General features: G+C 34.3%; 1 protein-coding gene across 9 annotated transcripts in view; it reads left to right on the top strand.

Moving 5' to 3' along the window:
* The window catches only part of mapk10 (mitogen-activated protein kinase 10), a 96,514-nt gene that overhangs the window by 54,414 nt on the left and 27,508 nt on the right, over window positions 1–14,592 (top strand). For 6 of the 9 annotated variants that reach the window (XM_065243954.2, XM_065243960.2, XM_065243961.2 and 3 more), the window contains exons 8-11: window positions 1,280–1,351; window positions 8,214–8,396; window positions 11,459–11,583; window positions 13,138–13,161. In XM_065243954.2, the coding sequence (XP_065100026.1) occupies window positions 1,280–1,351; window positions 8,214–8,396; window positions 11,459–11,583; window positions 13,138–13,161 (404 nt within the window). Of the gene's footprint in view, window positions 1–1,279; window positions 1,352–6,054; window positions 6,127–8,213; window positions 8,397–11,458; window positions 11,584–13,137; window positions 13,162–14,592 lie in introns of all 9 variants that reach the window. The other 3 variants (XM_065243955.2, XM_065243957.2, XM_065243956.2) reach the window with 3 other exon arrangements.

The raw sequence follows: 14,592 nt of genomic DNA, 5'->3' as shown, positions 1-14,592 counted from the left end.
TTTATTTTGAAATTTTAACCAGAAAAAAACCCCAGAAAAAATAGTAGTTACAACACACTGACATTTTTGCAATTATCCCCAAAATATTCTTTCAAAATGTAATAAAACCAGAAATTTTAGACTTGGTCCTCAAAAAAGAGAATGTATGCAAGTAATCTGCAAATTTATTTTGAAATTTTAACCAGAAAAAAAAAAACAGAAAAAATACTAGTTACACCAATTGACACAGACCGGTTACACCACATTGACATTTTTGCAATTATCGCCCAAATATTCTTTCAAAATGTAATAAAAACAGAAATTTTAGACTTGGTCCTCAAAAAAGAGAATGTATGCAAGTAATCTGCAAATTTATTTTAACCAGAAAAAAATCAGAAAAAATACTAGTTACACCAATTGACACAAACCGGTTACACCACACTGACATTTTTGCAATTTTCCCCCAAATATTCTTTCAAAATGTTATAAAACCAGAAATTTAAGACTTGGTACTCAAAAAAGAGAATGTATGCAAGGAATCTGCAAATTTATTTTGAAATTTTAACCTGAAAAAAAAAAAAATTCTAGTTACACCAATTGACACAGACCGGTTACAACACACTGACATTTTTGCAATTATCCCCCAAATATTCTTTCAAAATATAATAAAACTAGAAATTTTAGACTTGGTCCTCAAAAAAGAGAATGCATGCAAGTACTTTTGTTGTATGGGACTTCTTGCATATGTAATGTAACATTGAAAAAATTGGGTAAACATTGTGTTTTTTAGAATTGAAGTTGAGAAGATTAACAATGCCATCACTATTTAGATTTCCTGCTAACCTGCACTTAATTTGTTGAAACACTAACAGCTTCTACTGCTTAACAATACAAATGACTTTCATTAATACATCAAGAGGCAGAGTCTTGCTGTTTATATAAGAGTTTAAGAGAGAGATAGAGAGAGGTCAGGCTATGGATTTTCTGTCAGATATGTCCTCCCTGAGGTCTGCTACCAACTCTAAACCCTGAACAGTTGTGAAATAATTGTTTATCTAACTGTATGCATGGCAGATACCACAGATGTCTTTAGTAAGAGTTAACACATTTGGATTGATGCAGTGCAAATAAATTACAGGCAGTATAGACATAAAGAAAAAAAAGACTCTTATGAAATATATTGAGTACAACTCTCTCTCCCTTCTCTATGTATCTTTCTCTCTTCATCACTGATGATTTATGTATACTAATGCTAACCTCTTCTTTTCTTTCGCTTTCATTTCTGCTTCTGTGCCTGCAGTGGATATTTGGTCAGTTGGTTGCATCATGGGAGAAATGGTGCGCCACAAAATCCTCTTTCCCGGCAGGGACTGTATCCTTCATAAATTTAAGCCAATAAGAAGTTTCACTTATAATGTGACCGTGGACAACAAATTCAGTCATAATTGTATTTTTTTTATTGAGATTTATGCATCATCCAAAAGCTGAATAAATAAGCTTAAGCAACGCATATTAGTAATAATATAATATATTTTTTTATTTGTCATACTAGTTTACAAAATATCTTCATGTAACATGATCTTTGATCATTTTAACCCATACTATGTATTGTTGGCTATTGCTACAAACATACCTGTGCGACTTATGACTGGTTTTGTTGTCCAGGGTCACATATCAGTGATCACAAGATAACATTTTAAATACGCAGTCCTTTTACATTTATGTTATTGGGTGAACTAGTCCTTTAAAGATAATGGAAAATGGATTCTACATAATATTTCATTAAACGTTACTTGAAGGGGTGTTCATGAGACTGACACGACACCTTTATAATCAAGACATGTGTCATGAGCATCAAGGAAATTTTATGCACGTTTATGACAACTGTCATTAAGTGTCATTTGTTCAATTATGTCATTTTTAATGCAAATATGACATTTTTTGAGATGTCTTTGTTATGACAACTTGACACCAACCAATACATCATAACTTGTCGTGACAACTTGACATTACCAAGACAACATAACTGGCCACTTTTTACAAGTGATACAAATTTATTTTGTCATTAAAATGTCATTAAGTAAATGTCATGAATATTTTTCTTGACCTCAACTACAGTGATACAAATTGAATTTGTCATTAAAATGTCATTAAGTGTTAAAACTCTGTAATATAGTTTTATAACAGTGTCATAAATATTTTTCTTGACCTCAACTACAGTGGTACCAATAAAATTTGTCATTAAAATGTCATTAAGTGTTAATACTCAAATAATTTTATAACAGCATCATGAACAAATGACACTTAATGACAGTTGTCATAATCTCCTTCATGTTCATGACACGTGTCATGTCATGATTATGAAGGTGTCATGTCAGTCTTATGAACACCCCTTCAAGTAAATTGTTACCCGTTAAACTTATAAGTGGGCTAATAGATTGATGTCATGATTTTGTGGTCCACATGAGTCTTGACCAGACCAGACCCCAGACCAGTATTCATCTGCTCAGGCATATCTAAGTAACAAAGACTTTAGTTTCTTTAACCCAAAGGTTTTATATCTTATATAACCACCTGTCTCCACCTAATTCACACACCTTTTTTCTCTTAGTTCCATCTGTTTAGAGACTTCTAACAGATGTGCACATGGTATAGACAGTTTCAGCAGTAACAACATAAACAAACGGATTGGCTTCCAAACCTCCCTTCACATAGCGGTAATCCATGATCGCCGTTTCCCCTCGTCTTTCAGAAGCCAAAACATTATTATTATTTGGCTATGACTAGGTATTTGTTCCAGAGTTCAGTTAAGCAATAGCCAGACCATTAACAACCGAGACCAGAAGTTTAGTTCCTTCAAGACGCGTAACCGCGACTAGAGCGTGCGTCCAATGAAACCGTCTATATAAACATTTAGTTGCAGTCCTTGATTCTGATTGGTCAATAAACATTAACATATTAACACCCTTGACGTAAACCTATGTGCATCATTCTGTTGCTGTTCAAAGTCGGTTGGGGACTATTTTTTCAAGTGGAAGGTGATTACTTCATTAAAGTTGCATTGATTCATATTTTTGCTTTATTATGTGTATTGTGTGGTGACTGTTTACTGTTTTATATAACCAATATGGTATTCGAGGCTACTGAAATAAGTCACAAATATTACATTTAATATTTGAAAGTATAAAGTTTGTTTTATGACTTCTAGACTAGGGATGAAACTGAGGACGTTTCTTTTCATTTAGCCATGTTTTTTATGACTTTTGAACTTCTAAAGAGCACGAAGAGCCGAGCCTGTTTCAAACGTTTTGTCGATTAAAACATCAGAGAGTTTAGGATTATCGGCGCTCACAGAGTCTTGTATCACATAAAGATCTTAATAGAAAGTTATTTTTGCTGTGGTGCGAGCCTGGGGTGCACAAAACCAACATTTACTATATCTTTCTTTTCAGTTAGAAGGCAAAGATAGATTTGTGCTGGAGCTTCACAGGTCAGACTGATAAAATATCACTCCAAGATGTTCGCAATCGACCTTTTCGCTTCTGAACATAAACCGACAGCTTATTATAAATCCTGGCATCAAAAAATATTGACTTTTCTTCTGAATTCTGGTTTGATTCAAAAGGGAACAGTATTATTACCCAGCGCTCATTCCTCAGCTCAACCTTTTCACCAATTTAAATCTGCACTTTAGATATCGATGCTGAAGACCGAGTCGGCTTATTTGGGATTTAGAGTAATTAAAAAGTCACTAACACATGGCTGAATGAACTTTGCTGCGCTGTCTTATCAATACCTAATACATACTTGACATTTAAAAGAATTTACCAAAGCCAGACACAAACAATTGAGCTTTTGAATAAAGTGTTTTTGTTTGTGGTTGCATCCTTTGGCGATGGTCTGAAAGATTTTGGCTTCGACACAGTCTGCCCTTGATTCTCTTTGTTCACGATCACGTTCTGCTCACCTGTTTTAGATTCCTAACATAGACGACTGTAAGGATCACCCTGTTTAATAATAAATTAGAATATATTTAATACATGAAGGTGAAGGATTGTATTTTTTCTGGGTACCAAAGTGATTTCACAAGTGATGTGAGATTTAAAATTTTAAGTGCAGAATCAGGAATTGAGGAATAATGTTTTTTAAGCAGAGAAGCATTCTTTAAACGTATATAGGCAGTACAGCTGACTGTCACCTGACTTATTGCATTTGCGTGTTTCCTATACAATAAAGGGGGTCACACACCGGACGCAACGCAGCGCCACGTCGAGTCGCGTCTAGGACAACTCGGAGGTACGGTAAACCTGAAGTGCACATTAAATACCGCAAACTTAGTCATATAGCGTCTACTTCAAAATGCAAAATGTATGTTAACAGCCAATGTTAATCGTTAATCATTTAGGACAAATATGATGTTATTTAATTTTAAACTGTGTGAGTGGCGCTCTGTGGCGCGACAGGGATTTGAGCAACTTCCTGAGTCAAAGCTGGGCGCCGCGGACAGGCGCCACCTGTCGATGCCGATGTCATGAGCAATTCAGTCCCCCCTGGCAATTCGGTCTCCCCTAGGATCCCGATTGGTACCTAGCACTAATGCCTGGTCAAAAACTTGTCATTGCGATTTCTCGTCTGCGTTAGCAGTCTAGTAAGCTAATTACGTTGTACAAAATAGAAGCATACAAATGTTTTTAAATAAAAGTTAACAAAAAAAAAATATATATATATATATAATAAACTAATATTCATGTTGCAGACATGTCAGTACTTTTGTCTCATCATCTGCTTTACAAAATCAATACTTTCATTTTTTTTAATTATAAACATGCCTTACGAAATGTATTTTTTTATAGTAAAAGTGTAGTAATCATGGCTTATAAATTATAATTTCAATGTGTAATTCAACTATGTAGTAATCATGTTGTGTATAAGTAATTTATTAACTTTACACGGTACAAAAGTGGAAAGGGTACAGTATAATCTAAATAATAAAATGACACAAGCAATGTGTAGATCTCCCACCTATAGCCTCATTTATATACCACTATATGAAACGTATCATTTAAAAGACATCAATTGTAATTTTAACAACGTTCTAACTACATAAATCATAACGCGAATTTGTAGGAATTGTAATATGGCGCGAAGAAAACTACCAATGGAATCACGGGGGGGGGGGGGGGGGGTCCTAAGGGGGCAGAATTGCCAAGGAGAACCGAATTGCTCATGACACCGGTGTGCATGTATTCATAGAAAACAATGTGTTTGATTTTTTTTAGAATGGCTTGGCGCTGTACGGCGGGTGTGCGATCCCCTTAAGGCTGGATTTACACTGCAAATCTTGATGCTCAATCCGATTTGTTACTTTTATCCATTTTTATGACCTGCTTACATCATCTTTTAACTCTTTCCCTGCCATTCACAAGTTAACTCGTCAGTTAAGAGAAAACGCTTTCCTGCCAATGACGAGTTTATTCAGCAATCCGTAATTCGGCTATTATCCACCAGGTGGTGCTCTTACCCAGTTTATAAAACCCAGAAGTATTCCCTTAGGGCAAACAGTTCAAACTCTGTATATGTTTTGAGGGTCGCTCTGAATCTAATCTCAATCAAAAGTCCTTCACAAAAACGCAATTATCTCAGCTTTTTGCTCAACATTTGGTATTTTTTGAAGAAACCTACCCATATTTGAGAAAACAAACGAAGGTAGGATAAAATTTTTTTTTTGAAAGCAGAGGGTCTATTCTTTCATTTGACATATTGTATGTTTATATATATATTTAACTCTTTCCCTGCCATTGACGAGTTATCTCCTCAATTAATTGAAAACATTTGCATGAAAACAACGTGTTTCTGATGTTTATCTGTAATACTGCGACTATCCACTATCCACTGCGACTATCCACTGCGACTATCCACACTATCAACTTCCTTCCGGAATTGAGTCACTTCAAACATGTAATGTAAATGCGGCCTAATAAAGCTTTAATATTAAGATGTACAGTAGCGTGTCATTTAATAGGATATAGTGTATATGTCTGACATGGTTTTGTATGTGTGTTGTGTGTGGTGTAGTGGACATGTGGTCTGTAGGCTGTATCTTTGGAGAAGTTATAAGAGGAGCAGTGCTGTTTCCAGGCACCGATCGTATCCTGCCCCGCTGTCTGTTATTTCTTCACACTTCTCTCCGGGTTGAATAAAACCCTTGCCATTGTTTCCTATACTACAGAAACCTTTTAAAAAATGTGCTATGATAATTAAAATTTCTGCCAAAATATCATAGTTACATGTATAATGGATCCAATAAATTCGAGGACAGTAAAAATAACAAATAAAAATGAATCACCAAATGAATAATAATAAGTGCAGCTTTTAGTACTGCTTTTGTGTAAAAAAAAGTTTCATATTTGATCAAACCATGGATTGAAGACACCCAAACCATATATTTTCCTGAAAAGGAAAATAGAAGGGGGTGGGAATGTAGTGAGTTTTGTTTAGGAATATTTAGAGTTGTGATCGCATTACAAAAATAAAAACCTGTTTTATTTTAACCCCCCAAGCAGTCCTAATTGTATATTTGGCTTCTTTAACTGTGAATCGCGTGAGAGGTACACGAGGGTGGTTTTGTGTTTTGGGAGGCGGGTCGTTCCTCCAGGATGATGTAATGTGGCTGTGATGGTCCTTTGAACCAAAGACCCCCTTTTGTGGGAATGTTGGGAAGCCTGGGGATCAAAACCAGTCATGTGATTCCCCAAGGCCAACTGGGCTACCATGACAACATTCATCCCTCCCCCTGTTGCTAGGCACCCAGAGAGACATCTATTACATCTTCAGGATCCATTCACCCTCGCCAGCCCATCACAGACCGTTCTGCTATAAACCATTTGCTTAAACACTAACAATGAAGAGCCGTATCTCTCTCCAACCCATTTCTTCAGAAGCCGACCCAGTTTCCTATCTCTACACTTTGGTGATAACCAGAATGAAGACCAAGAGTCTTCCATATTATATAAAAATTGCATATTTAATATAAAGTACTGTAAAGTTTAATATAAAGTCATTTTTTAAATAACTGGAATATTTGAATACTCAGAGTATGTGATGGGTTGTGATGGTAAATGTGTCGGTCAGTGTACATTTGTATGTGATGTTGTGTATCCCTTCTATGGTCTGGTAATTGCTGGTTTGTTTGAATGACCTTGTCTGCAATCTTTGGAAACACAACAGAGCAGTCCGTAAATGGAGACATGTTTGTATTATCAATCTGACTTAGAGGAAGAGGAAACGTTTTTGTTTGTTTTGTGTGATTGCTTGTTTACAACAAGGGGCAATTTAGCCAACGTGTGAATTTTGTGTGAAATATGCAGCATGGGAGGGGTCTGTCAACAGTATTAGACATACAACAATATCACCTGTGGACACAAGAGCACTTAGAGGGTTTTGCTGCGAAAAAGTCCTAGGAGGAAACAATTTGTAAGATTCCAATTTTTTTAAGGTTCATGGTGACAATGCCCACTTAATGACATCTCTAGAGTCGAAAATAAAAATGCATTTGGAAATGTTAAAGGTATTTGACATCTGAACATTGATTGTTGTCATTTTGACCTGTGTGCAATGTAATACCGGGGATGGCACTCCAGATATGCTATAAAACTTTTCCCAGAATGCAATTGGATGATAAAGCTTGGATAAAGCTTGGACATGTGAGCATGACAGCGATCAAAACTAACAATAATCTCAGAAACATCTGATGGACAGTTATTTTGAGATTCACATACTGTATGTGAAATTATGTTTAGAAATTTCTAATTTTAGTAATAGCTATTCTGGTATTCTGGAATTATGTTCTACCATTCGGTTTCTTACCCATTTAGTTTTATTGGGCAACAAAATCACTTTTTCTATTTAGGGGTTTATTAAGACCCCTCTGAGTGCTTTAATCTTTACTGCTCCGGCTCTTGTTTCTGAAGCGCAGGTATAATCAAATTGTGTTTAATTACCGATGCATTTGTTGAATCACACTGCTAATTGAAAATTAATTTGTTTATTTTGTGTAATTGTGTAAGACTAACAACATATCTTCATTTTATACCTCATTGGCGGTTTAGTCACTATCTACAATCGTAATTAAAAAATCCTACTTAATTTATTTATTTAATTTTGCCTGCCCAATTCTGTTTTCCCTTATACAGTACTGTATGTAGGCATTTTTCCTTGACTCCACCCCCATCCAGATATCGACCAATGGAATAAGGTTATAGAGCAGCTCGGCACACCCTCTCCTGAGTTCATGAAGAAACTGCAGCCAACTGTGCGTAACTACGTGGAAAATAGGCCAAAATACGCTGGCTTGACTTTTCCGAAACTCTTTCCTGATTGCCTCTTCCCTGCAGACTCAGAGCACAACAAACTCAAAGGTAAGATAAAGGGTTAATCCTAATGTAAATAATTAAGTTAATTTACATAACTGCACATAATAAAGCACATAATAAATCATATCCTAGTTTTTATACCATTACTATGACTGGAAAAGCTTTGTGATATACATTGTCAGACAAAATGGGCCCTAGCTGTCACAGAGGCAGTAACCTTTCAAAAAGTACATATCTGCACCTAAAGAGTTTATTTTAGTACGTCAAAGGTACATAATGGCACCAAATATATCCATATCTTTACTTGAATGGTACATATTAGGATATTTAAGAGGTGACAGGTAGGGATAATTTTTTGACAATTTTTTCTGACAGTGAAGATCTATTAATATGAATCATTTATTATTATTATTTTGTTTTATTGCATGTTACGCCCAAAACACCCCCATTACTCATTACGAGAATATTAACAACCCTTTTAGACTGTGTGCTAGGCGCACAAGCCATTTTTCTTGTTGTTGAATTAGCAAAAGTGCATTCGGATACGTCTTTTTAGACTGCGCACCGTGTGCTTTAGACCATGCGCTTAGATCGTAAAAATAGGCCCCATGATGTTTTAAATGTAAGATAAATTTGTATTTATTATATTTAAAATATTCTCATTTAATAATAACAAGATGATTAAGAATTCAGTTACATTTTTGAAAGGACGCTTCACTGTTTTGTGAGATTCACTCTGAAATTACCGGATAATGAATTACCAGCAGGATAATGAATAAATTACTATGAATAAAGTAAATCAAGCCACCAGAGTACACATTTCAGTTCATGTATTTGTGCTATTTTCATGATTGTTTGCCTGCAAGAATCAGGCAGCAATTCCCATCCCATTTGCAAGATTGAGAGACATTTCATGAATTATGCTCAAACCTGAAGTCATTCTTCAGGGGTCGGTGAAGGAGAATTATGAGCTTTTGAAATGAAAATTGCCGGTGGAGTTTATTCCCAGTGAACACACATCACAGACAGATGCTGAAGTATGTATTTTAATGCTGCTTGTGGAAACAAAGGGAAGTGAGACAATCAGAACGCTGCGGTGTGACTGAGGATACATCGGTTGGATATGAGAAGAATAAATGAGCGTTAAACCTCCTGCTGTCAGGTACAGCAGGTATGAGCCTTGTCTATCACAGTAATGCAAATGCAAATCAGTTACCACAAATTACCATGTTAAGTAAAGAGAGAGAAAGAGATCATTGGCAAATGCAGTACAGTATACACAAAGAAAATTCTTGATTATTATCAATCCAGCATTGGGTCAAAACTGGATGAACCCAATGGTTGTAATTTAACCTATACTGGGTTGTTTTAACCCATTGTTGGGTCAAATAAAAATATTTTCTGGGTTCATTTAACCCAACAGAGTTTGATATTTTCAATGTTTATTACTCTTATTGATATGATGTTATAATAAATTATTTTCTTTTTTTGGGCAAACTATTCCTTTCACAATTATCATTTCATTTATTTATTTTATTTATTTATTTTTATTTTTATTCAACTCAAATTTATTTCTATAGCTTTTTTCAGTTTTGCATTGTTTCAAAGCAGCTTTACAGTAAATATATAATAATACAGTTTTAGTGTTAGTTTTAGTATTAGTATTGTGGACTATTGTTGTTGTACTTTTTTTGTATATAACATTATATATTTTGCATGTTATTATCTTTTATATACATTTTGGCTATATACTGTACACATAAACTGTCGGGCCAATAAATCAAATTATAATGATAAGTTACATTCAAATTAAGTCCCTTGAACCCACCTTTACCTTTTGTTGCTTGTTTCTTTTTTATATTCAATTCAATTTTTATTTATATAGCGGTTTTCACGATTGTTAATTGTTTCAAAGCAGATTAACATTAATAGATGCAGGAGAAAACACAGAAAAATTTATGGATAAAATAAGCAGCAGAATACAGCGGCAAAGATTAAACTGTAGGCTACTAGCGAGCGCAGTAATAATGTAACATATAGAAGAGGGTGCTAAAGTAAGCCAATGTCAGCTGACTTCCCAGGGGTTGAAAAAACCTGCAAGGAGAAAAACCCTCCTGGCTTTTTTAGTCAGTAGGGGAAAAATCCTAGGAGGGAAAAAACCTTGAGAGAAAGCCAGACATACTATTTATGGGAAGGAAAACTTTAAAATATATATATATGTTTGTCTCATTGTCCTCGGGATTGAGGATGAGACAGGGAGAGAGAGAAACAAAATCCTATAAGCATAGGGGCCGTTTACTTGTAATGAAAGACAGGCTAACTATTGCGGCATAAGTATATTACCCAGACAAATTATGTAAATGCTTTGTTCCGGACAAGCTAACTATTGCATAAGTACATTTACTAGACAAATTAATGCTTTGTTAAAGAGAAATGTCTTTAGTTTAGACTGAAATTGATTGACTGTGTCAGATTCTTGAACGTATTTTGGTAAATCATTCCAGAGCTTAGGGACTAAGTAGTAAAAGGATCAACCACCTTTAGACAATTTTGACATTTAAATATATCTGTTTTTTTATTTATTATATATAATACATGTTTAATGCTTTGGCAACATTGTACCATTTACAGTCATGCCAATAAAGCTCATTTGAATTGAATATTTAATTGAGAGGGAGACTTGGTGATCTGCAGAAATCAGCATCGGCCATTTTAAAGTAGTCCAGTGAGTGGCAGAGAAGAGAGATGAGATATTGAAAGCAAGACAGACTCTGACTATATGACACTATTTATAGAGCAAGAAAGTGTGGGAATGTGATGTGTGTATGGATTTTTTAGAGGAAGAGATGATGGAAAGATGAGAGCGTGAGTAGGAAAAGCATGGGATGTTTTCAGTGCCCTTGCAAAAGAACAAACAAGAAGATGAAATATATCGATTGTGACCATCATTTGTGTGAAGTGTGCACTGTATTCCTCAAACACATGCTTAAAGACAATAAACATGATTATTTACCTTTACATGGCTTTTTAAATGCATATAGGGTGTGCATGGGCATTTCACTTTGTTTGTTTGACCTGTCAAACCTCTGTCTCCTAATGTCAAACAGCAAGTCAGGCTAGAGATCTGTTGTCTAAGATGTTGATCATTGATCCGGCCAAGCGGATATCAGTGGACGAGGCCCTGCAGCATCCTTACATCAATGTGTGGTACGACCCGGCCGAAGTGGAGGCAGTGAGTGTTGCTCTCTCATTCTTTCAGTTATATTCGTTACTGTGTGCTGGCTCATCTGTCAACTGTGTCTTGGCCGAATTTACACTAAAGCTGGTTAAAAAAACTAGCTACTACATATCATTTATATACTGAAAACCACAATGATAAAGTTTGGTCACATTAGGCACTTAAATGAATCTTTTTTAGCTTGACTTCATGTTTGGACCATGTGACCAAAAACTGCATTAGTATTAGATTGTGTGTAACACTAAATATAGTTTTATATGAAAGAATCAGCCTTATTACATTACTTAAACCTTTAAAAAATTAGCTTAAGTATATCACACTACACTACAAAAAAGTACAAAAGCTTTCACTGGGGTGGTACCCTTTCAAAAATTACATCTTTGTACTAAAAGGATGCATATTAAGACATCTAAATGGTACATCTTAGGACCTAAAGGGTACCATCTCAGTGATAGCGTACAATAATCCTTTTTTTTAATATACAGTAAGGGCAAACATTTTAATAAATGGTTTGCAAAAATGTTATATGTCCACGTTGTTTATTTGCATGGGACTTGGCCATACACAGACACATTAAGATTGTATTTATCGATTTTATTGACTTTGCTATATTGCATTCGTTCAGATTATTAAGTGAATGATTGAGGTTGATTCTTAAGACCTTCATCAGTTTAAGAGTAAACAGACAAGGAGTAAAAACAACAGAAGGTTTTTTTTGTAAAGATTTTTCATGCAAGTACTTTGTGCGTCTGTCTGCGTTTGACAGCATGTGCTTGTCTAAAGAGCCCATCTGTAATGTTTCAAAGAGGTTTCAAGGACATAACTAACTACTCTTTTTAACTACTGTACAAAATGTGACTATAGAGGCAAACACACTGCAAAAAAATGATTTTTAAGAAAAAAAATCTTAGTATTTTTGTTTTCAGTTAAATATTTAAAAATTCTTAAATTAAGATGCTTTTTCTTGATGAGCAAAATGACCCAAGAAAATAAGTCTTTAGTAAGTTTTTAGACCAAAAATATTAAATTTAAGTGATTTTGTGCATAAAACAAGCAAACAAATATGCCAATGGGGTAAGCAAAAAATATCTTGAACATTTTTAAATTCAAGAAAATCCCAGAACAATTTTGCTTACCTTATTGGCAGATTTTTTTGCTTGTTTTATGCACATAATCACTTAAATTTGATATTTTTGGTCTAAAAACTAGACTTTTTTTTCTTGGGTAGTTTTGCTCATCAAGAAAAACATCTTAATTTAAGAATTTGCAGATATTTTTACTGAAAAACAAGACAAATACTAAGAATTTTTTTCTTGAAAATCATTTTTTGCAGTGCATGTAGTGAAATACAAACTCGCATTTTATTGTCTTTAAAGTATGTTTAGATCCCATTGATTTCATGTGAACGTTTACATTTCTGTTTATCAAAAAATGACATAATTATATGCACTATGACAAAACACATTCAGAAATAGTTTGTTTTAATGAATCTATCAACATCTTCATTATTGTCTTCTTCTCTCTGATATTTCTCTTTCTCTGATGAAGGCCAGGAATCAGCACATATCGATGGTAAATAAAGATCATTTTACACACAGGAACGCTCATTTCAAAACACTCACATTCAGATCTCTATGTTGCAAACATTGATGTTTAGATGCAGAGAATAAGCAGGTGGCTACATTAAAGATTTGCCAGAATTTTTTTTGATTCTATATCTGTGTGTAATTGTGTGTGTCTGTATTGTGTACTAATCTCACAGAATGTGCCAAGGGTTTATTCAACCCACACCATCAGAAAAGGTACAAAAGTGTCACTGGGATGGTAGCCTTTCAGAAGGTCCCTATATGCCTTATGTAGGTAAAAATATATACCTATGATGTACCTATGATGTACCAAAATATGTGCTAATATGCACGCTTTACGTACAAATGTGAACTTGAAAGGGTACCCCCTATTGGCTTTTGTACATTTCTTCTGAGAGTGCATAAGAAAGAAAAATCTCAGGTATTTAGACATCAGAAAAACTTTTTCTTAAGTCTCCTGCATCTGAAAAAATAACCCAGAAATTTCCTTTAGACATTCAGAAGATATTTCAATGTTACAAACAAAGCTCAGATTTATAAGATCAACAATCAAAGTCAATATTATTGAGGATTATAAATATAAACTTTTCACATTTACCAGTAACACTTTGCAATAAGGTTGACTTTGTTTATGGGCTTACATGAACTAACAAATGAAAAATACTTCTACAGTATTTAAGAATCTTAGTTCATGTTAATTTCTGCATTTACTAATACATTTAAAAAAAATCAAACATTGTAACTGTTTACATTAGTTAATGCATCATAAACTGACATGAATAAGTGTATTGACATTAACTAACATAACAAGAATTAATACCTGTTGAAAAACTATATTGTTCATTGTTTGTTCATGTTAGTAGTTAATGCATTTACTAATGTTTACAAATACAACCTTATTGTAATGAGTTACCCATTTACCCAAAACCAAATTGTTTTTATTTTCATCTATACATTTTACAGATTTATTTAACTTAATGCATTTTAACAGTTGTCGCATTTGTTTCTATTTTTAGTTCTCATAAGCCAGTGGTTCTCAAACTTTTTCAGCGTCCGGCCCCCCTTGTGTACAGCACATATTTTTGCGGCCCCCCAAAGAAATTTTTTGACAAAAATCACTTCTAAAACTTACAATTTTAATTAAACAAAACATATCCAATTATACAAAGTGGTGCTGTTGGTTAGTAGCCTTATATTTTTTTTAGGTTTAATTACACAGAATTCTAGATAAATTAATGTATTTTATAAAATGTCATAAAAATTGGGTCCTCCTGGCACCATCTGGCGGTCCCAACTTTGAGAACCACTGTCCTAAGCAATTGCCAACAAATGTTAGGACGCTCTGTGTTTATGTTAAGTTTAAAGGAAATAAAATATAAAGAACAGTTTATTTTATAAAATAACCTTACATTATGAC

Source organism: Paramisgurnus dabryanus, chromosome 18 (assembly GCF_030506205.2).
Source record: "Paramisgurnus dabryanus chromosome 18, PD_genome_1.1, whole genome shotgun sequence".
NCBI lineage: Eukaryota > Metazoa > Chordata > Actinopteri > Cypriniformes > Cobitidae > Paramisgurnus > Paramisgurnus dabryanus.
The sequence above is the reverse complement of the archived record's forward strand: the minus strand, read 5'-3'. Positions and strand labels throughout refer to the sequence as shown.